The sequence below is a fragment of the Oryx dammah genome, unplaced genomic scaffold (assembly GCF_014754425.2).
Source record: "Oryx dammah isolate SB20612 unplaced genomic scaffold, SCBI_Odam_1.1 HiC_scaffold_27, whole genome shotgun sequence".
NCBI lineage: Eukaryota > Metazoa > Chordata > Mammalia > Artiodactyla > Bovidae > Oryx > Oryx dammah.
Genome location: NW_024070211.1, coordinates 28,806,659 through 28,829,955, shown reverse-complemented (window position 1 = coordinate 28,829,955; position 23,297 = coordinate 28,806,659). Strand labels below are relative to the sequence as shown.

The 23,297-nt window shown below is 54.2% G+C and overlaps 1 protein-coding gene across 1 annotated transcript; it reads left to right on the top strand.

Moving 5' to 3' along the window:
- Positions 1–229: 229 nt before the first annotated feature.
- On the top strand, positions 230–13,203 carry WNT10A (Wnt family member 10A). The gene is made up of 4 exons (XM_040228322.1): positions 230–377; positions 1,402–1,664; positions 8,951–9,330; positions 12,032–13,203. Exons 1-4 carry the CDS (start codon positions 268–270, stop codon positions 12,527–12,529), a joined length of 1,251 nt encoding a protein of 416 aa, XP_040084256.1. The 5' UTR covers positions 230–267; the 3' UTR covers positions 12,530–13,203.
- Positions 13,204–23,297: the final 10,094 nt, after the last annotated feature.

Sequence of the window (23,297 nt, the reverse complement as noted above, 5' to 3'; positions counted from 1 at the left end):
GGGAAATTCCCCGAACCCCTGTGCCAGGAGGTGCCCGGTGCGCCCGCCCGCCCGCCGTCCTCCCCCCCCCCCCCGAGGGCGGTGCCCGGGGGCGCTGCCCCATGGAGCAGGGAGGCGGGCACCGTCTGCTCCGGGAGCCGTGACCCGAGTCGGAGCTGTGTGTCGCAGCCGCCCCGACCCCCCGCGGATCATGCGCCGTCGTCCCTGGCTCGCCGGTCCCACCGGGCTGTGAGCCCCCAACTCCTGGCCCATCACGGCCTGCGCGCGATGGGCAGCACTCACCCTTGCCCCTGGCTGCGGCTCCGACCTCGGCCCCAGCCGCGGCCCGCGCTCTGCGCTCTCTTCTTCCTACTGCTGCTGGCTGCCTCCGTGCCCAGGTGAGCCCTCACCTTATGCCCCGCCCTCCTGGAGAGCTGGGACCCCCAGCCACAGGGGCCTCTGCGTGCCTGCTGGGGCAGGGGACCCTGAAGGAGGGAGGGACGGTGTCGCAGTAAAGTGTTTGTGACCAATGAAAAGAGTACTCTCACAGGAGGGGGCTGAACTGGTGACAGACTAAGGGCAGGCCAGGGAGACAGGGCAGTGCCCAGAAGAGTGATGGCTACTAGAGGGGGAAGTGTGTTTAGCGGGCAGCAAGTGCCAGCCTGGAGTCCCTGCTATGCTGGGGGTACACACCTCACCCCAGGAGTAAGTTCAAATTGCCAAGCTTTACCTTAGAGATTGCCCCTAGGCAGAGGCAGGGGTTGAGCCCAAAGGGGGTCGCCCAGGTGGGGTCAATGAGAGATGGCAGCTGCGTGTGTGTGTGTGTGTGTGTGTGTGTGTGTGTCTTTCTGTCTGTGGTCAAGTGAGCCCAGCAAGCTGAGTTGTAAACAGCAGTCTGTGTGTGCACATGTGTGGATATGAGGGCTCATGAATCAATGTATGTTCAGATGAACATGTGTGTGAACTTGTGAGTGTCCATGTGTATGTATATAACTATGTCTGATGAAGTGTGCATGTGGGTAAGTGTTCCTGCATCTGTGTGTCCACTTCAATGTGTGCAGAAGTGTGTCTGCATGAATGTGACTGTCTGAAGCATGCCGTTGGGAGTGGTCTCTGGGAGACTGCTGCGCTTGAGAGCATCAGTGCCTGGGGATGTACTTATGAAATACTCTGTGCGCAGGCATACAGGATGTGTGTCCATTTGCACATGTTAATTGGTGTGGGTGTGCAGCCCGGTGGGCTGTCTTGGAGAGGAGGATGGTGAGAAGGTCGAGAAAAAGAGAGTGCTTTGGGGATACGCTGATGGGCTCAACCCTCGAAAGCAGGGGTTGGAACAGAGCCTTTGGGACAGAGTGTGTCTAGTTAGATGGGGCCCTCCTAGCCCCCAAAATGCTCACCCACCCCAACCCCACCTGCCTGCAGGTCTGCACCCAACGATATCCTGGGCCTCCGCCTCCCCCAAGAGCCCGTGCTCAACGCCAACACGGTGTGCCTGACATTGCCAGGCCTGAGCAAGCGGCAGATGGAGGTGTGTGTGCGCCACCCTGACGTGGCTGCTTCAGCCATCCAGGGCATCCAGATTGCCATCCATGAGTGCCAGCACCAGTTCCGGGATCAGCGCTGGAATTGCTCTAGTCTCGAGACTCGAAACAAGATCCCTTATGAGAGTCCTATCTTCAGCAGAGGTAGCTGCCCCTCACCCCTCACCCTTGCCCTGCACACCCCATTCAGCACCCTCACTCCAGAACTGATCTGCCAGCTATCAAGCTGGCAAGCTCCCCAGGTGCTCATCTCTTGGCCCGTGTTGCTCTCCTCTTGCCTCTTTCTGCTCTGGGCAAGTCCATGGTGGGGGGAAGTGGGCAGTCAGACAAACAGGGCAGATGTGGCTCCAGGCTGGGCTGTGTGGGATGCAGGTGGCAGGTTTCATGCCTGAGAACTGAACTCCTGGGTTATCCTGCCCAGAGACTGACTCTGCATAACTCAGGCCCAGGAAATACCCATATCTGTCACCTGCCTCAATTTACCCTATACCCAACTAGTAAATAGCATGTAGGATGGAGGGCCTGTGATGAAGTACCCAGAATCCACACGAAGAGGGGTCAGGGACCTTTGCCCAACAGTGTAGGTGAGGGAAGCCTAAGCAGGTAAAACTATACTTTTGCAGAAGCCTTTCCCAGCAGGGAACACCACCAGCCTCTGTGTCATCCTTGCTGCCCTGCAAACCCTCTCTGAATCAGAGGCACTGGGTGTGTGCCTGTCTTCTGCTCAGTAGGCTTCACTTACGGTTCTGCCTATCCCTTTTCCCCTCATGGTTGGGAGAAGCTGCAGCCTACTATCTGTTCCCCTCCCTGGACTTTTGGGTGACCCACCCGGACAATCCCTAGAGTGGCTTGGGCTGGAGATGGCAGGCGCTTTCCTCACTCAGTTCCACTCACACCCACCTCCTGCCCTGCCTGGTATCTTAAGCTTTGATTCAGGTCTTTGGAAAAAGATGGGGGTCTTGCCTCCTGGATGCGCCTAACTGGGTATATCTTTCTTCCGTGCAACCACTTGGGTGGGACAGCGTGGGGACCTGACTCCTTGGGACTTGTACGATTCTCAGATTCTCAGGTGACAGCAGAGGAGGCCAGGTACCCCTGTACTCGGTGCCCTTTGGGCCCAGGGGCTTTTGGGAGAGTCGGACTCTAATGTACCCTAATTTCAGAAAGAACTGAGTCAGGGGCATTCCCTGTCCACCAGGACCTCTCCGCGCATCCCGGAGCCCCCGGGTCAGGGTCCACCCCAGCTTTCCCCAGCCCAGCCCCTTGCCGCCCGCCCCGCCCCCGCGCGCGCTCCCTGCTCCCTCCCCCGCGCGCCCGGGGCGCTGTTTCTCCCCGGCCGAGCCCAGCCCGACGCGTGTGGCGGCATGCAGCCGCGAACTAATCCCCGCGGGCCGCGGCAGACGGCTCCCGGCCCCAGCCGCGCGCCTCTCAAAGAGGGCGACCCCCCCACCCACCCCGTCCCGCGCTCCCGCCCCGCCCGCCCCGCCGCCCAGGAGCCCCTCCCGCCGTCTGCCCGGAGAGGATGCCCGCGACCCCCGGCCGATTGGCCAGCCCAACTCCGGCCCGGCGCCCCGCCCTGGCCGCCCCCGCTGCCGCCTGGCTCACGGACACGAAGTGACAGGCCCCTGCATCTCTCCTGCCCCGGCCGGGCCGGGCCGGCGCTCCCCGCTGCCGCGCGCCCGAACTCACTCCGGGATTCTGGGTCACCCGCGCTCCCCGAAGCCCTGTTCTCGCCAGCGCTGGCCTCGAGTTTGCTCCGGGTTCCGCTCTCTGAGGACTTGGGCACCCGTGTCTCTTAGGGGGAGGCGAGGCTAGCTCTTCGCCCCTCTTCCCGGGGCCTCGGTGTCCCCTCTTTCCCTCTGGTCCTCCTGCCCCCTCTAGGCCGAGTGAACCCAGGCGCCCCGACTGCTTCGACGGGGGGAGGCCCGTTCGGGCAGGTGGAGGACACGGGGGCTTTGCAGCTTGGGGGAGAGTTCGAGCGGTGGAACCCCGCGGGATTGGCGCTGTGCCAGGCGCTCCCGGGTTCACCTGCAGTTTAATAAGCGGGAGGTGAGCTGGGGGGACGGGTGGGGGGGGGGGTGAGGTGTGGAGGGGGGAGACTTGCCGGGGCTAGCCGGCGCGGGGCGGCGCCCAGCGCGGGGAGGGGGCGGGACAGCGCGGCTCCTGGACTCCTGCAGGGAGGCTGGGCTCCTGCCTTTGGCCTCACAACACCGGCCTGCCTCTGTGGCTTCTGCCTCCCCGCCCGCCCCCACCTCCCCCATTACAACACCTCATTTCTACCTTTCTATCCTCCTCAGAGGATGGCCTTCTCTGAGGGCTTCTGGAAAGAAATGTCTACCCCCCACCCCTCTCCTCACCTCCCAAGGCCACCCACCGTTGCCCTGCCTCACTCACTCTACACTCTTGTGGGACCATTTTCTTGGCCCATCACCTCAAGGACTAGCTAAATTTGAATCCCATGGGCCAGTCTTGGCGGTAAGGAGCCCCTGGGCTGGATTTTTCCCCTAGTCTCCCTTCTTTTCAAGTCATAGATTGTCCATGAGGAGATTGGGTGACCCCAGTTTCCCCATATGGAATATCAGTAGGGTGACCCCTCTTCTGACCCTGGCTGCCAATGGAGTTCTCTTAAAGGTGCACTTGGCCTTCCCAGGTGGCTCAGGGAGTAAAGAATCCACCTGCCAATGCAAGAGACATAAGAGACGTGGGTTTGATCCCTGGGTGGGGAAGATCCCCTGGAGGAGGGCATGGCAACCTACTCCAGTATTCTTGCCTGGAGAATCCCCATGGACAGAGGAGCCTGGTGGGCTACAGGCCATGGAGTTGCAGAGTTGGGCAGAAGTGATTTAGCATGCACATGCATGCCGCCACTTTTAAAATTCAGAGACTGCTACCAGGAGGTGGTCTCCCAGGTCTTCCACTTGAGTGCTGTCACTGTCATCTAATTGTCCTGACACTTTGCCTGCGATGGGTTGGCTGAAGGGATGGGGTTCTCATGTAGGAGGTAGAGGGAAGGGTGTTTGAGCACCTGGAGTGGGTGCTAGGGAAGCAGGACACACAGTAGGGCTTTCCCCAACCAAGCAGAGGGAGGTGGGGCTGCTGGAACCTGGGAGTTGGGAGGCAGGGAGAGTGGGGTCTCTAGGGGACTAGAGTCCTAAATAAACTGTGAGAGGACCACCCCCATCTCAGAGGCAGCTGTGACCCAAGGATCCTGATATCCCCAGCTTTCAGTTCTGAGGACTCACACGTTGGTGCTTAGGTGGGTGAAATGCTGGAAAACTTGGCTAGAAGGGGCGGCTCTTTATTATGTGGATTAAAGAACTCCATCTCTTACTCAGGATGCAGGGACCAGAGGGAGATTTGAGGAATGGGCTGTTTAGAGCTGGACTTGGGCACTGGAGTTAGAGGGGATGAGAGGACAGGGACAGATGTGGTGGAGAGAGTAGATTCACACAGCAGGTCCTGGAGCACTGGCACAGTTTGGGTACTGCCCTCCCTAAGGCCCAGACTCATTCAGAATGGATGGAAAGATGGGGTGTGAGGCTCTGCAGTAAGCCAGGCTCCCAGCCCAGGAGAACCCAGCAATTTGAGAGTCTAGCCTCTGCTCTCCAAGGCCCTGGCTCTTTGTCTCCCACCTCCCTTTTACATTCACCCTCAGGGAGTCTTGTTTTTATGTGTGGGCTTGGGATATGTGATGGTACTCACATGGGGAGACTGAGGCACAGGCAGTCATATCCTAATGATTATCCTAACCATCATCCTAATCATATCCTAACAGGATCACCTAAAGTCCTGTTATTCTCGTTTGTCTAGTCACTAAGTTGAGTCCGACTCTGGCAACCCCTTGGACTGTAACCCACCAGGTTCCTCTGTTCATGGGGTTTCCCAGGCAAGAATAATGGAGTGGGTTGCCATTCCCTTCTCCGGAAGGAGACCTTCCCAACCCAGGGATTGAACAAATTACCCAAAACATAGTAAGTACTTGCTGTGTGCTGATCAGTGTTCTGAAGCACTTTATCTGTACTGTAGGGTCTTCAAACAAACCCCATGCACTAGGTTCTATCATTATCCTCCTTTTATAAAGGAAGCTTAGAGAGGTTGGGTAACTTGCCATTAGTCACACAGCTTGTACATGAGCTGCAGAGCCAGGACTCAAGTGTAGGCCAGCTGTTCTTAGAGATAGCACTCAACCCCCTGCATAATGCCTCCCAAGCTGCAAGGCCACCATGGTCTCCTACCTGGTGCCCAGAGGTAAACTGGTGCGACGGAGAAGTAATCCAAAAAATGGAGCTGGCATGCACACATGTACACACGCACTCTCACACACCAACACCTACCCATAGTTGTGAAGATGTGATGCTATATTGAGTGTCACCCCTAAGTGTTCCCACATATAGGCAACCCTCTCTTTCTCTCCCAGGCCAGGAACATGAACACGCACAGATTATTTGCACACAGATTATTCGTGTGGAGGGAATGGAGACCAGACTTCTCCACCTCTCCTCCTTCTTTGACTTGAATGGGCAGGTCCCAAGCTTCTCTAAACCTTCCTAGTTCCTACCGGCTCCCGAGTCCTCTCTCCTCCACACTTCCCTGCCCTCCAAACCTCCTCCCCCAGCCCCTTCCTGGCCGTTGGCTGCGTCCTGTAGCAGCAGCTGACTCCAGTTAGATGCTGGCAGTCCCTGTCCCAGATCAAAGGCAGGGCGGCTAATTGTGCGTCTTAACGAGCCCCCACCCCCCAGTGCTCCGGGCAGCCCAGCTGGCCAGGGCCCCACCCCTCTCCCCCTCCAGCTGGCCAGATGGCACTGTGCCTGCGTCTGCCCCAGACAGTTGGGGCCAGGACCGAAACTGGGGCCCAGAATGGGAGCTGGGGGCAGACCCAATGGGCTGGACTTCTCTGAATGCTTGGAGCAGAGGGTGACCGTACAAGCCCTGCCTGGTCACTGCTACATGTGGCTGTGAGAGGTGCCAGAGGCCATGGGATGGTGTCTTTAGCTGCCCGGGGTCGCTAGGGGTGTTCTCTGTAGACTGTGGGCTACATTTCTCCAGACTCCTCTAGGCCTGCCCTTGAATGTAATGGAGCCTGGAAGATGGTGGTTGGGTTGGCCCAGCACATCTCCTGGGACCAGCAACTTGCTCTTTCCTGGTGTTATGCATAGACAAGGTCAGAGGACTGGGAACTGTGCTATCTGGGTTTCTTACTCAGCAGCAGGTCTTCTCCAGAGCCAAATGTCCTTCAATAGAAAGTGGCTGGGCCCAGCTCCATTACCCCTCTTTTGTACAATGTGTGTAAGTGTGTGTGTGTGTGTGTTGGGAGGGGTGCTTTATGGGCTGCCTCTGGTGGTCTATATATGGCCATTTGTCCTAGAAGCAGGCTGATGACTCCCCACCCCAAGCAATAATTGCTCAGGGTCCCACAGATAAAAGGCAAGGGATAAATACAGGGTGTGGCCTCAGCTAGAGTCTGCCTTTCTCTCCCTTGGGCCCAACCTCCCAGGGCATTGTCTACTCTTCCACAACTCCCACCAGTTCCCAGGGCCCCCTCTGAGGGCTCCTGCCTATTCTCTATTCCTTCCTGTTTCCTCAGAGCTGGTTTTTTCTTAGAAAAGGTCCTGAGACGTCATCAGCTGCAATGAGAAGCTAAAGAGGGATCACCTGCTCTGTGGGCTTCTGGTGACCCAAGTGATTTATTCTCGAATGGGCCATGAGCTGCAGAGCTCCAGGCCTGGCGGAGGAAACCAGAAAGAGCAATAGCCTGAAACTGCAGCAGCGGTGGGTGAAGTCAGACAGCAGGAAGGAACTTCTCAATAACATCAAGTGTTTATGTAGTCCTTACTAGGAGTAAGGTATTATCCTAAGCATTTTAAATTTTTTGACTCAGTTCTTGGAACAACAATGAGACAGATGTTTTACAGATGAGAAAATTGAGGCACAGAGAGGTCAAGTCACTTGGCCAAGGTCACAGAGCTATTACCAGCTAGTAAGTGGAAGAGCCAAGATTGAAACCCAGGCAGTCTGGCGCCAGAGTTCATATTCTTTTACACATCTTGTTTTTTGTTTTTGTTTCTTTTGCCAGGCAGGGAGAGGGGGACGGGGCCCTGTGATGCAGAGGATGAGCATTAGGGGTGGGACTGGGTTAGGGTCTCTGTCCAGTCCTGGTTGGCTCTCTGGGGTCAGTGAGGCCTCCAAGTCCTCTCAGTCTTGATGCTGAGGTAGTAGGATCCGGAGTTTTTTCTTCTGAATCTTTGGCCTCTCCTAAGCCATCAGCTCCCAGCTGAATTCTGGCTTCCCCACAGGTGTCTATGGCTCAGCCGAATCTCCTGCTCATGTGGGAGCTGTTGTTGCCCTTGGTTTCTCCCACTGCTCAGACTCTCTCGGGTTCAGAGGCTGGTCAGAGACCTGCCCTTCGCCGGTCCTTTCTCAGATGCAGAATGAGATGCAGCTTGCAGGTCCAGAAGCCCAACCCTCCTCTGCAAATAGGACTCCGCCTGCCACAGACCCAGAGGATGGCTCAAGCTGGGAATGTCAAGGAGGAGGAGCAGTGTAGACAAGTCCTGGGCTCCTGAGAGTCACCCATCTTGGAAGCTTTGCACCCCTGAGCATCTCATGAAGGCATCTACCTTAGCTAACCATTCCTTCTCAGTGTTCAACATGACTACTCTTAACCCTGAATCAGCAGGGGGCTCACTCCTAGCATCCTTGAGACAACCTCTTCAGCTGACCTGAAGAAACTGCAGGCAGAGTGACTGGGCAATACCCTTTTCTGAGCAGACTTTCTGGGATGTCACGTGGGCAGGGAAGGGGGAAATTCCCCTGGCTCTTTTCCCTCCCTCTGGTACCTGGCCATCAGAGGGTGTTCTGTGATGTGCCCAAGCGGGTGGCTGCAGTCAGGATATTTTGGGGCTGGGAACCTTAGGAGGACACCATCTCCTCTTACTTACCCTTCTGCCCATTACCATCTCCTGGGGCCCAGAATTCCATCACTGTTTTGTTTTTGTTTTGTTTTTTTTTTTTTTTTAGGTTAAAATTTGCCTTCTTTCTGCAGGCTTATCTTAAAATTGCAAATATTGCATGAGAGATAATAACTTAAGTCTTTGATGGCAAAAAAAAATTTTTTTTTTTTTTTTTTTACTAGATAGTGTCTGTCCAACGGGAGAGCTGTAGACACAAACTCTGAGCTTGCTAAGGGTGAAGGGAAAGGAGTTCAAAAAGGAGAGCTGTGGGGAAGATCTTCCCCATTGCATCCTGCGTGCAGAACTTCCGGCAGCGTAATTTCTGCCCCTCTCTGAGTCTATGTCCTTGTACCAGATCCCTCCCCCGCCCAGCACTGGGTCTCTGCTTCCCCTCGGTGCCGTGAGAAAGCTGGGTAGGGAGGGCAGAGGGATGGGATGTGAAGGCCCCTCAAAGGCCGTTTCCCGCATTTCTACGCCCAGGTTTCCGAGAGAGTGCCTTCGCCTACGCCATCTCGGCAGCCGGCGTGGTGCACGCGGTATCCAATGCCTGCGCCCTGGGCAAACTGAGGGCCTGCGGTTGCGACGCGTCGCGGCGCGGCGACGAGGAGGCCTTCCGTCGGAAGTTGCACCGCCTGCAGCTGGAAGCGCTGCAGCGCGGCAAGGGCCTGAGCCATGGAGTTCCCGAGCACCCTGCCCTGCCCCCTGCCAGCCCCGGCCTGCAGGACTCCTGGGAGTGGGGCGGCTGCAGCCCTGACGTGGGTTTTGGAGAGCGCTTCTCTAAAGACTTTCTGGACTCCCGGGAACCTCACAGAGACATCCATGCGCGCATGAGGCTCCACAACAACCGAGTAGGAAGGCAGGTGAGCGCCCCACCCCGCTGGACCGGCTCAGACCCCTCGGCCTAGGGCCCCTCCCCTCCTCCGGGCTCATCTCTCCTCTGGAGACCGTACCATTATCCCTAACTCAGCAGTTTATTGTTGTGTGTGCTTAGTCTCTCAGTCATGTCTGACTCTTTGCGACCCCATGGACTGTAGCCCTCCAGGCTCCTCTGTCCATGGGGATTCTCCAGGCAGGAATACTGGAGTGGGTTGCTATGCCCTCCTCCAAGGGATCTTCCCACCGCAGGTCTTTTGCAGGCAGATTCTTTACTGTCTGAGCCACCAGGGAAGTCCCAACTTATCATTGCCCCCTCCTAATTTGGTCATCAAATGTGTGTTGGCTAGCTACTGTGTGCCAGGCACCAGACTAGGCGTGGGGCTATGAGGGCAAACAGCCTTTGCCCTGGAAGAGCTTCCCTTCTGCTGAGCAGCCTGATCCTCCCAGTTCCTGCTGTGAGCAGAGGGCAGAGCTCTGGGTTGCAGTCAGGACCTCCAAGTCTAGGCCTACTCTCCCACTCAGTCTCCTCCCCTATAAAGTTAGAAGATTGAACTGGATGATCCATAAGCCTTCCTAGTGTGAATGTTCCATGATTCTGTTTCCCTGTGCTTAGACACCCCTCCTCTCCCAGGCTTTCTGTGCAGAATGAGAAATTCCTGCAAAGGGAGATTCCCTGGGGCCACAGTGGTACTGTTATGTTTTCATCCATGTTTCTTTGCACCCCCTGCCACCTCCAATATTCATACTCCCTCAAGGTCATTCATTTTAAAGGGGGGAGAAGAAGGGGAGGAGGAGGAGGAGAACCAGGGAGGAGAAGGAAAGGGAGGAAGAGAAAGGAGACTAGGGGGAGGAGGATGAAGGAGAGGAGATGGAGGAAGGGGAGGGGAGGAGAGGGAGAGGACAGAAAGGAAGAAACAAAGGGAGGGAGATGTGGAGGAAAGAAAGAAGGGAAAGTAATAGCACACATTCAGTTTATTGAGTTCTTTCTCTGTTAGGCATTGTTCTGGAGCATTTTACTGTATATTAGCGTATTTCACTTACACCTACCTATGAAGGTTCTATTATTCAGCTCATGTTCAGATATGGAAAGTCAGGCACAAACAGACTAAGAAGCTTGGCTCAGGTGATGCAACTAGTGAGAAAGTGGCAGAGGCAGGATTCATCTCTAAGCAGTTGAGTCCTGAACCCTTTTGTTCTATAGTGTAGTCTATGTGAAGATGCCTCCCTAACCCTCATGGTAGCTCAGCACCATCTTTTATTGGCTACTCAGCCCCCTGTCCCTTCTCTCAGCCCTGCCCAGTCTGCTCAGGCCTTGTGTCTGGCTTCCCCTCACTCTGACTGGCACTTTCTCCATCTCACTCCCCCTTCTCCTGGCTTCTCAGCCCAGGCCGGTTCACCTCCTTCTTCCACAAAGACTAGAGCTGATTCAGCTCTCCCATCATGACTGAGAGGTGAGGTAAACTGAGGCATATCCACCCTCAGGTCACATCCAGCTCCCACCTGGTTCTGCCCTGTTCATGCAGCTCTTTTCCCAAGCGTCCATTACTACCTCAGCCCATACCACCAGTGCCTCCTCCTCCCTGTTAAACTAGTTAATTAATGGCTGCTGCCTGTGGGAAGCAGATGTTCTGGAGCTGTTGGCCTGGGGAGGCACTGGGCTGCTTTCCACGTGGTGTTGACACCACAGGCTGCACATACAAGCTGCAGAGCCTTTTAAGACTTGGAGGAATGAGGTCCCTCTTTTATGGCCCTATTGCCCAGGTTTGAGGGCCCCAGATCATTGCTTTGTGTTTTTGGAGTGGAGCAGGGGGAGGGGCACGTGGCCAGTTTCCTCTGGGGTCTCTGGTGAGGATAACGTGAAGGGGCTCTTTGGGAGGAGACTCAGGAAAGCAGGCTAAGGGCTGGGCAAGAAGTGGGTAGGTTGTATTACTGTAACTAGCTCCCTTGGAGGCTTGGGAACCTCTCTCTACTTTCATTGCCCTGGGGGTCTGGCTCTTTATGTTCCCTTTGGTTCTGTATTCAGGTAGAGCCTTTGGCTCCTGTTGATGCTGTTTCCTAGGAGGAATGGTGGCACTCAGTGCTGGGCAGAATAAGCCCCAGCCTGTATGATGGGGAGGAGGGGAAGGGAAATCTCTCCAGCCCCTGGCCCTCCCCTTAGGCTTCTTGCAAAGTGCTACAGGGCCCAGAGGAAGAAAGGGGCTTTCTCAGATTCCTCACAGTCTCTGCTCACAGCCTGGAGTGAGGCCAGAAGCTTTGGGCTGGGAGGTAGTGGGGCCAGCACAACCCTGCTCCTGGTCCCCACCTGAGGGTTGGAAGAAGAGGGAATTTCCCTGAGGATCTGGGATCCCCCTCAGGAAGCAAGAGCCTCCAGCCCCAAGGGCCCCCTGCAGCTGCTGGGAAAGGCTGTGGGAGAGGAGGGGTGCAGGAAGGAGGGAATTCCCCTGGGGTCTGACGGGGTGGGAGGTGGAAGACAGAACAGCAGAAGAGTAGGCAGAACTCTAATCCTGATTGCCTGGTTGAGAAGCTGTGCCACGCACCCACCGGCTTCGGGCCTCAGCCTTTGCCTCTGTTCAATGGGAGTTGGTTTGCAAAGCCTCTGAGATTCTCCCAGGCCAAGGTCTGCGTGGGGAGGAGGGCAGTGGGGCCGGCCGCAGGCGTCACCCTCCCGTGTGCCTCCCTCTGCAGGCGGTGATGGAGAACATGCGGCGGAAGTGCAAGTGCCATGGCACGTCAGGCAGCTGCCAGCTCAAGACTTGCTGGCAGGTGACGCCCGAGTTCCGCGCGGTGGGGGCGCTGCTGCGCAGCCGCTTCCACCGCGCCACGCTCATCCGCCCGCACAACCGCAACAGCGGACAGCTGGAGCCCGGTCCCGTGGGGGCACCCTCGCCCGCCCCGGGCCTTCCGGGGCCACGGCGCCGCGCCAGCCCCGCCGACCTGGTCTACTTCGAGAAGTCGCCCGACTTCTGCGAGCGGGAGCCGCGCCTGGACTCGGCGGGCACCGTGGGCCGCCTGTGCAACAAGAGCAGCGCGGGCCCCGACGGCTGCGGCAGCATGTGCTGCGGCCGCGGCCACAACATCCTGCGGCAGACACGCAGGGAGCGCTGTCACTGCCGCTTCCACTGGTGCTGCTTCGTGGTCTGTGAGGAGTGCCGCATCACTGAGTGGGTCAGTGTCTGCAAGTGAGCCGACGGCTCTCTTCCCTCAGGCTGCTCCTCTGGCGTGCCGTGTTGGCCGAGCATCACCTTGGTTCCTGGGAGTGGAGGCTGGACCACAAGATTTTATAGGAACCTCCCAGCTCTGAGGTCATCAAGACTTCAATCACGGGACAGTTCAGGCTTGCTTGGACCTCCCCCACTCACTTCTGTGGTCTCCAGGACTGAGATTTTGCCTCCTGGATCTCTGCCCCAAGCTCAGACAGCTCCGATGGGCTGGGGGTTGCCCCACACTTTAGGGCCGTGTCAGCCAGGCATGCTCTGGGCTTGCTTCCTTTATCTCCTCACCCCTTCCCCTGGAGTGGGAGGAAACCAATGGAAGCTGGTGGGTAGGGGGAGGAGGAGTACAAAGAAGAAATGGACATCACTGAGCTGAAGTGTTTCTGCAGAGGCCTCAGAGGTTCTCCTCCACCGGCCCCTGCCCCTCCTCATTCATTTAACAGATATTTATTTTGCACTCTTTGCGGCCTGGCACTCTGTGGGGATGAGAGGTGCTGGGAATACAGATGTGAATAAGAGACACAGCACCTACCCTCTTGGAGTTTACATTCTGGCTGGGGAAGATGGGCAATAAACACGAAAATGCACAAGCAAGGACATTTCAGACAATGCTGTGTGATGTGAAGAAAATAAAGCAAGGTGCTGGATGTAGAGTGATTTGTGGGGAGTGGGGCCCCTTTAGATAAAGCTGCTGGTCGGAGAGAACTGCACGCTGAGACCTCATGATAAGGAGAGCTGTGCTAAAATATTTGTGTACAATATGTATGCTAAGTCGCTTCAGTTGTGTCTGACTCTTTGCGAGTCCATGGGCTATATGTAGCCTGCCAGGCTCCTCTGTCCATGGGGATTCTCCAGACAATAATACTGGTGTGGGTTGCCATGCCTTCCTCCAGGGGATTTTCCCAACCCAGGGATCAAACCCAGGTCTCCCACATTGCAGGCAGATTCTTTACCATCTGAGCCACCAGGGAAGCCCAAGAATACTGGAGTGGGTAGCCTATCCCTTCTCCAGGGGAACTTCCTGACCCAGGAATCGAACTGGGGTCTCCTGCATGGTAGGCAGATTCTTTACCAGCTGAGCTACCAGGGAAGCCAGAGCCATGCACAAATTGAGGGTTAAGGGCTTTCCAGGCAGAGGCCATGTGAATGCAAAGTCTCTGAGGTCCAAAAGATCTCAGAAGGAACAGCAAAGAAGCCAGTGTGATTGGAGGGAAGAAATCAAGGGACAGATGTCGGAAAGGAGCATCCCAGGTGGGGGTAGGGGAATGGGCACATGATGTGTCCTTCCAGGCCAAGGTAAAGAGTTGGGATTTTATGTAAGAGAAATGGGAACCTTCAGAGGGCCTTAGGCAGGCAAGTGTCATGGTCTGATTCCCACATAGATTGCTGTCTGGGGAACTGAATGACTGGGGACAAGTTGACAGCAGAGGGCCAGGTAGGAGAGACAACAAGAGATAAGCCCTGGATTAGATGGGAGGTGGGGAAGTTGGCAAGGGGCCAGATCAGGAGCCCTGGAGGCCAGAGCTCTAGCTGTCCACCTTGTGCCTGAGCCCTCTGCCACAAGCCAGGACGAGTGTTGGCCAGCAGCACCCGTCAGCAGAGACAGGAGGCACTCTGAGAGCAGTAATCCTGGGCAAGACCCAGCTCAACCCAGCCAGCCCAGCGCCCCGGGGAGCAGGTGGGGCTAGGAGGCGCGGCTGGGGAGAAGGGTGGCGGGGGAGGGCCAGGAGACTTACTGTCTGGATTCTGGTCTCTCTGAGTCCAGGTAGGGGAGGCGGGGTGTGTAAGTAAGGCTGGGCCAGGGGGGACATCCTTTCTGGGTGTCTTGTGCCCCCAGATCCCCAGCTTGGGGTACCCCTTGGCAGGTCAGTTGGCCTCCTGTCTAGACCCTCGGAAGAACACTGCGGAGCTGGCAGCCTAGGTCCAGTGTTACCCTCTCCTTGGCTCTCAGAGCTGATGTTTTTCTGGAATAGACCCTCAAGGAGGAGGCAGTGGAAAGGGAGGCAGGGTCAGGATCTTGGGGAAAGTACTCTTTGTCAACTTCATCCAGGCCTCCTGCTGCTCACAGTTGAGAGTCCTGCTGCCTGCCTCAGTTTACCCCAGAATGGCACCCTTCTTGATGAACCAGCCAAGGATGAAGTCTTGTTCCTTTTCCTAGTTGCCAACCTACACACATCTCCATCCTCCCTGGCCCTAACTCATGTCTCTGCACCCCTGAGTAGGGGTGAGAAGGAAGGAGGCCCTCCTGGTGATGCACCCCGTAGGCTCACCACCTGGGTGAGCTGCCCCCACTCACTTGCCCTTAGCTCCCTTCCCTCCAACTGCCTGCATCCCAGCAGCTCCCAGACATGCCTAAAGCAGCAGGGCCTTCCATATGCTCAGCTCTTCTGCCTCTGGAAAAGACAGGGTTTCTCTCCCCATCCCCCCAAAGACAGCCCCACAGGCAGGCGGGTGAGAGTCCCCTGGGAGGAGGGGTGGGCAGGAGCAGCCAGACACACCTGCCTCATTCCTTTCCTCTTGTTCACTCAGGAGAGAGCTGTGGGGGCTGGGTTACCTGCCTTCTTTCTCCCTCCCATTCAGGGTAGGAGGTAAGGGAAAGACAATGAAGGCCTGGGGAGGCGCTCCCAACCCCTCTAGCCCCCAGCAGCGTCCACTATATCATTAGCTGCGGCTTCAGCCTCCTCTGCCTTCCAGGCTTTAGGAGGACAGAGCTGGGGGAGGAGAGACTGAAGATGAGAGATACAGAATGAGGTTTGGGATAATGAGGTAGGAGCTTTAACACTGTAGAAGGTATACCTCTAGAGGGAGGGGTGAGCCAGGGGGGTGGAGCACTGGACACCGGGTTGTGGGGGGGCATATCCCAGTCAAACCAAGTCAAGTCATGGTGAGCTGTTGTTGTTTAGTCACTAAGTTGTGTCCCACTCTTTGTGACTCCATGGACTATAGCCCACCAGGCTCCTCTGTCCACGGGATTTCCCAGGCAAGAATACTGGAGTGGGCTGCCATTTCCACCTCTAGGAAATGTTCCCAACCCAGGGATCGAACCTGTGTCTCCTACATTGCAGGCAGATTACCTCCCGCTGAGCCACCAGGGAAACTCTCATGGTGATCTGATATATGCTAACTTTACCTTGTAAAGAAAGAGAGGGAAAGTTGGAGAAGGAACAAATAGGGTGTTGCCCACTCCCCTCTCTCTGGGTCTGAAGCTGACTAGAGTTGAGAGCAAAGCTGGACCCTACATTTGAAAAGGAGTGTGTGGGCCTTGGTTGGGCCCCTAAATGGAGATGTGCAGGTAATAAGGGGTGGGAAATGGGGCCCAAGAGGCATTGGGCTTATACACACTGGCTGAAAAGTGAGGCAGAAATCAATGTGCTGATTGGAAATAGGGGAAATAGACTGAACTAAAGTGGGATGGTAAAGGTAAATGGGAGGAAGAACTTGCCAACAGCTCAGAAAGGACCAAGGTTCAGATATGGAAATGAGAACAGAAGGTGGACTAGAGTTCATTCAAATGGGGAGAAAGCCATCCCCACCCCAACACCTTTCACCTTGATGGACACTGGGCCAACTCCTTGCAGGAGGAAAAAGTACCATGGAGCCTGGATGGTCCCAAAGGTTAGAAGGGAGGGACCTAAGAGAGAACGGGTGGATAGATCAGCAAGCAGTGGTGGGGTTAAGGGTCAAGGAGAGGCAGCTAGACTGGAGTGGGGGATCACAACCCAGGCATCCTGCTTTTCAGTTGCCCAAGGTCCCTGGGCCAGAAAAAAGAAGGGAGAGGCAAAGGCAGAGGCCTCTGCAGCTGTAGGAGGGCCAGGTGGGTGAGAGGCAAGGTCGGGGGCATCCGGGCCCTCCCTTGCCTTCCTCCGAATTAATGCGCCCCTAGCTAGCCCCCGGCAGGGGGCCTTCCACGTTGGAGCTTGGCCAGGCCCTAGTCGAGGCCTCCCTCCTTCGCTCCCCCCGCCCCTTCTCATGTGGTTGCCGGCAGCTGCCTGCGGTCGCCCCAACCCCTGCGCTCAAGGCTCGGGGACTTTCCAACAGGGGAAAAAATGACTTAATGAGAGTGCGAGCCGGGGGCGGGAGGGACAGGTCCCTGTAATCACCGCTCTGCTGTGGGGCCTGCGCGCCTCCGGGCCCTTCCCGGGCTTCCTGCTGCCAGCGGCCCCCTCGGGCTCCGCTGGGGGAGGGGGACGGGCTGGCTCAAGGGGATCCCTTTTCAAGTTCCAGACTGTTTGGGGGCCCTCCGGCTGCCTTTGCTCCCTAGGATTGTCCTCGCCCCATGATCCCTCGCTGGATTTCGTCCTTGAAGTTGGGGGGTTGCAGTCTTTCCCAGGAGTCAGGGTCATCTGCTGATGGATTAGAGGGGTGCCAGATCCGGAGCAGCGCCCTTTTGCCACTTCGCGGCTGCGCACTTCAAAACGCCCCCGGTTGCTGTGGCAACCAGGGCAGTTGAGGTGTGTCCGCGGGGCTGGGAGGCGCCCCCCGCCCTTTTCTCGCCGCCCTCCGGGCCAGGCCCGGCCGCTGCGGTACGCGGGGGTGGGGGTGTGCCGTTACCATGGCAAGGGTGCGCTAGGAGGGCACATTCTTCCCCAGGGTGGGAGCGCCCTGGGGATACGAGAAGGGGGGTGACGGGGGCGGTAGAAAGGGGAGGGGAGAGGGTCAGAACTAGGGAGGAGTCTCGGACAAGACGAACCAGGGCTTTTGGGGTTGGGATGGGGAGTTTGGAATCTGTCCCCCTCCTCCATACCCTAGCTTTCCGGAGATTTCCCACTCTTCTCCCACAAACTCTAGCTGGGGTTCAAGCCCCTCATTCCCCGTTCTCGGGGAAGGGATCCAACTACCGAACTCGAAGGTCTTTTGGCTTCCTCCAGGGTGGGGAGAGGTTCGCCGAGCCAAGTGTCCATACCCTACGCACCCCCAACAAGCGGATCTGCAGTCCAGACTACGACCCGAAGCCCTGCAATTAAGCCCCTCGCCCTCCCCTGCGCCGCCCGCCGGTCCTCTGCCAGGCAGGGCCTGCACTGCCAATTACAGCGAGTGCGCAGCAGCTGATCACTCTGGAGTCCTGAAAGCGGCCCGGGGTGGGGACCTTAGGCAGGTCAAGGGGGCGGGGTCCCAGGGGGTAGTCCCGGGCCAGGGATCCTTAATTAAAGCTTCGGGCTGTGGCCTTATGCCCAACTTCTCCGCTCCAGACAATATGGGGAGGAGAGGTCTACTCGGTGCTCAGTCCTTCTCTGCCTCAGTTTCTTCCTCCTCGAACGCAGAAAGAGCGCAGGGTGTGTGTGCGGTGTGTCTGAGGACGCAAGAGCTCAAGGCCCTCAAGGCCGGCTCTCTTCCCCGCCACAGACAGCCGCGTGGGTCTCTCTTGGCCCGACGCCCCGCGGGATGGACCGGGTTCTGTCCTGCTGAACCAGCCGGTACCGCGTTTTTCTGGGAATCGGTACATGGCGCCCCCTCTGGGCGGGAGGTTCCCACGCTTCTACCCCTACAATGAGAAACAGTCCCGGAGCCTGCAGGGCAGCGACGTGGGGATCCTGCCACCACATTTGCCCCCTGCCGTCCCTTCTTCCCTCTCCCCTCGCCTGCGGGTCTGCAGGGGCTAGGGGAGAGCTCAAGTCTCCCGTGGTCCAGCTTTGCACATCTGGCCCGCAGCTGGGACCCGCCCACTTGGAACTGCTGTGGACCCAGCGCCCTCTGTTGGTGCCTAGCGGCGGCGCACCAGCTTTCCGCCTGGACCGCCGTCCTCCTGGGGTCTTGCTCCAGTTCCAAGGATTTCAGGTTCCACCCATTCGGAGCCCCATGCCCTTGCGTATACCCTACTCTCTGCCTCACGTCGCTCCCAAATCCGACTCCTCAGGCTTTTTGCTCTCCGCTGGCCGCTGCCTCGCTGACTCTCTTTCCTCGGTCCCTGTGTGCTTAAAACCGTGTCCGGGGGACCCAGCTGTCACCCAACCTCCCATCTCAGTCGTTCAGGCTTCGAGGGCAAGTACTGTGGTGAGGTCCCTCGGCGCCCAACATAAAAGTCCGCAAATAGGAACATAATTACATAAATCGCTGCCCATCTGCTGGATGGAATTCCTCGCTGTGCCCTTAAAAATGAGGTGGTTGGAAGTATATTTAGGGACTGAGACTGTCTGCTCTTCATCTAGGAGAGGGTGGGTGTGCAAGATGCAAAATAGCACAAGGAAGGATCCCTCCTTTATTGCAACAAAAAAATTATAGATGTGAGTTGCATTTTTAAAGTCTAAAATAGGCAGCAAAATGCTAACATTATTTTTGGATAATGGAATTATAGGTGGTTTAAAATTTTATCTCCCTTTTATCTACATTTTTCACTTACCTTTAATGCACATGTATTACTTGGGCATGATAATAACTTCATTTCCAGAATATTTTTGTTCAAAATGTGATCATCGAATTACATCATTAGAATATGTTAAATTGTAAAAGAACCCTTTTAAAACTAGGAATTAGGGAGACCTCCTGACAAGAGCTCAGAGAAGGCAATGGCACGCCACTCCAGTACTCTTGCCTGGAAAATCCCATGGACGGAGGAGCCTGCTAGGCTGTAGTCCATGGGGTCACTAAGAGTCGGACACGACTGAGCGACTTCGCTTTCACTTTTCACTTTCATGCATTGGAGAAGGAAATGGCAACCCACTCCAGTGTTCTTGCCTGGAGAATCCCAGGGACGGGGGAGCCTGGTGGGCTGCCGTGGGGTCGCACAGAGTCGGACACGACTGAAGCGACTTAGCAGCAGCAGCCTGACAAGAGCTAATATGATTATGTCATTGGGATTTTCTTCTTAAAATCATAATGCTTTGTAGGGAAAGCAGGCTTCTGACCTCTGAATTTCAGGGCCTAAAGAACTGAGAAGTTGTTAGAAGGGTCTTCAAATCCAAATGCATATCCAGTATTGTTGTGAATGGCATAACTGATTTATTTTCCATTGTGATACATAAGTATAAAGATGCTGTCATGATTAACAATGCAGAAAATAATTTTAATACCTTTTCCCCCGTCTTGATCTTCTTGGATCTCTTTGCAACACTATACATCATTAAATGTCCTTCCCTTAGACATATTTAACCCTTTGGTCCATGTGTTTGATGTCGCACTGCCTCATCCTCCTCTCATTCTCCACTGCCTCAGGGATTCTGTTCACTCTTTCCTTGTCTTTTTTCTTTGTATTTGGTGTAACAAGAAAGTTACAACAATAGTACAAAGAACTTTCCCCTTCCCTGAACTGCTTCCTGAATAAGTTGCCTCAGTTCAGTTCAGTTCAGTCGCTCAGTCGTGTCCGACTCTTTGCAACCCCACAAATTGTAGCACTCCAATGCCTAACATTTTAGCGTACATACTTTAGGGTATATTCCCTGGTGTGTCAGACAGTAAAGAATCTGCCTGCAATGTGGGAGACCTGGGTTCGATCCCTGCGTCGGCAAGATCCCCTGGAGAAGGGAATGGCAACCCACTCCAGTATTCTTGCCTGGAGAATCCCACAGACAGAGAAACCTGGCGGGCTAGAGTCTATGGGATCGCAAAGAGTTGGACAAGACTAAGCTACTAACACTTTCACAAACTTTTCACTTTCTTACATAACCTAATACAATACTCACAATCAGGAAATTAACATTGATACATTAATACTATCTAACTGCCAGATCTTACTGAACTTTCCTCAGTTGGTCTAATGATGAAAGGATCCAGTCCAGAATTACTCATTGCATTTAGTTGTCTTGTCTTCCCAGTCTCCTTCAGTCTGAGACAGTTCCTAAAATTTCCCTTACTTTTATGATCAGGATGACTCAGAAGACTACAGACCTATTATATCGTAGAATGTCCCTCAACTTGGGTTTATTTGTTGTTTCCTCATGATTAGATTTGGGCTATACAGCTTTATGCAACAATATTACAGATGTGAGTGTTTTACTCAGTGCTTCATTATTCATTTTGATGCTTAGAATTTCCCAGACTTGGCCAGCTGCCACGCTGACTTCTGTCACCACGATTCTTTGAGTACTTCCTTACTTTCTGGCACAACAGGATGTTCCAGGTTCATCTTGTACTTTCTCTGCTCAAGTGCTGTAACCAGCCATTTCTCCAAGGGACCTTTGTTTCTTTTAATGGAGAAAGATATGTAGAAAACAAGACCTGGGTGCCAGGCGTGCTCATTGTTATTGAGGTATCACTGCTTCCAGGTCTCTTATGGAGAGTGCTAGGAAATTTGTGTCTGATTAAACACACACATATGATCTATCTATATATCTATCAATCATTTATCAATGTGTGGAGAAAACCGTTTGTTCACACAATACCTTAATTCCCATCTAACACTACAGGATTTATGATATTTTCTCCCTTTTTATTTGCATAATTTCTTTCTCTCTTCTTGTTGGATTTATCCCTTTGTAAGTAACTTATTCCTAGCTGCTGCTGCTGCTCCCTCCACTCCCCTGGCAGATATCATCTTCCCCTATCTTGGCCCTGATAACTCATGCCAACCCAGTGTCCACTCTGCCCCCACATGCTTGCTTCACTTTGGTTGGCCCCCAAATCATGGCTTTTCAGCCACATTATTCAGACAGGTGGGCAGACAGGAAGGCTAGAAACAACTTTACTCTCTTTTTAAGATTTAGATACAATTCTCAATCCTTCCAGTTCCGTAAATGCCAACTGATCTTCCTGTCAAAAGCACTGGAGTCATTGGGCACCTTTAGTTCCCTGACATCTCACATCCAATCCATCAGCAGATGTTGTTGGATTTCCTTCAGTTTATAGCTAAAGTTTGAACACATGTCACCTCCTCCATCATCACCATCATGGTGTAAGACACTGTGGTCTCTTGCTTTGAATGACTGTGGTTATCTCTTAGTTGATCTCCTTGCTTCTGCCCTCACACATCGCCAGCATACTCTATACATAGCAGCAGAGTGATCCTTTTAAAGCATAACATTAATCATGCAGTGCACCTGCTCTGCTCAAAATTCTCCAGTCTTCCTATCTCAGAACAACAGCCAAAGTACTTACAACCACTTACCTAGACAGCGTATTAAAAGCAGAGACATCACTTTGCCAAGTCAAAGCTATAGTTTTTCCAGTAGTCATGTAAGGATGTGAGAGTTGGACCATAAAGAAGGCTGAGCACTGAAGAATTGATGCTGGAATTGTGGTGCTGGAGAAGACTCTTGAGAGTCCCTTGGACAGCAAGGAGATCAGACCAGTCAATCCTAAAGGAAATCAGACCTGACTATTCACTGGAAGGGCTGATGCTGAAGCTAAAGCTCCAGTACTTTGGCCACCTGACATGAAGAGCCAACTCATTGGAAAAGACCCTGATACTGTATACAAGATTGAAGTCAGGAGGAGAATCAGGTGACAGAGGATGAAATGGTTGGATGGCATCATTGACTCAATGGACATGAGTTTGAGCAAACTCCAAGAGATAGTGAAGGACGCTGCAGAACATGGGGTCACAAAGAGTCAGACATGACTTAGCAGTTGAACAATATGGCAAAAATGGTACTAAGTACATAGTAGGTGCTCAATAAGTGAATGAATGAATGTCTTCAGGAATGACTACCAATCTGTCTTTAGGCCCAGCCTTCCTTCATAGGATCCTTCTTGAAGTTCTGGATGCCAGCTAGACATATTTTGCTGTGTGTTTGTGGCACCACAAACTGAAGCTTTATGAAGGCAGTTTCATGATCTCACGCATATACTTGTTAATACCAGGAATGAAATTTCACTTTATTCACTGAAAGTTGATCAGTCGTGTTTGACTCTTTGCAATGCCATGGACTATTCAGCCCATGGAATTCTCTAGGCCTGAATACTGGAGTGGGTAGCCTTTCCCTTCTCCAGGGGATCTTTCCAACCCAGGGATCAAACCCAGTTCTCCTGCATTGCAGGTGTGTTTTTTTTTTTTTCTTACCAGCTGAGCCACAAAGGAAGCCCAAGAATACTGGAGTGGGTAGCCTATCCCTTCTCCAGGGGATCTTCTTGACCCAAGAATCGAACCGGGATCTCCTGCATTGCAGACAAATTCTTTACCAGCTGAGCTCTCACCTGAACAGGGACTTTGTTCACTGCTGACTTCTTAATGCCTAGAACAGTGCCTGGCATACAGCAGGCATTTAATGTTTGTTAACTGAATGAATGATTTCCCTCTCAAATTAGTTCTCCCTCTCTTTGTAACATCATTTTTTCTCATTATTAAGGCTCAAAATTCCTGTCAACTTGGACTTTCTCCTCTCCTTTCTTTTCCATATCTATGACTTCCCAAAACCTGCCCATTCTCCCCCTTCATTGGCACTGTCAATATCATAGTTCATCACACACTTCAGATATCACGACAGCCTCCCATCTAAACTCTTTGATCCATCTCTATCAGATTTTCCTATTTTTCTCTCCCACAAAGTGCTCTAATCATGTCATTTCCTTTGGCTGAAGCTTTCAATGGGTCTTTGTACCGATTAGGGTACTTAATTGCAAACAGTAGAAATGGACTCTGGTTCACTTAAGTAGAAGTGGAATTTACTGGAATAATATCAGGCAGTTCACAGAACTGACAGGAAGCCTCAAGAATCAGGCTCAGGAAACAGTCAAGTACCAAGAGAAGTTAGGCAGCCAGAACCTCATTCAGGTCTTGCCCAGGAGCAGCCTGTTTAGGGAGCTGGTCCCCTGGGCTTCGCCCTCACATAGCCACCACCACCGTGAGAACTGACTGGTGCTGCCTCTAG

Coding starts and splice junctions, on each gene's coding strand:
- WNT10A (XM_040228322.1), top strand. CDS start 268: ATGGGCAGCACTCACCCTTGCCCCTGGCTGCGGCTCCGACCTCGGCCC. Junction 378..1,401: donor CTGGCTGCCTCCGTGCCCAG/GTGAGCCCTCAC, acceptor ACCTGCCTGCAG/GTCTGCACCCAACGATATCC. Junction 9,331..12,031: donor ACAACCGAGTAGGAAGGCAG/GTGAGCGCCCCA, acceptor CTCCCTCTGCAG/GCGGTGATGGAGAACATGCG.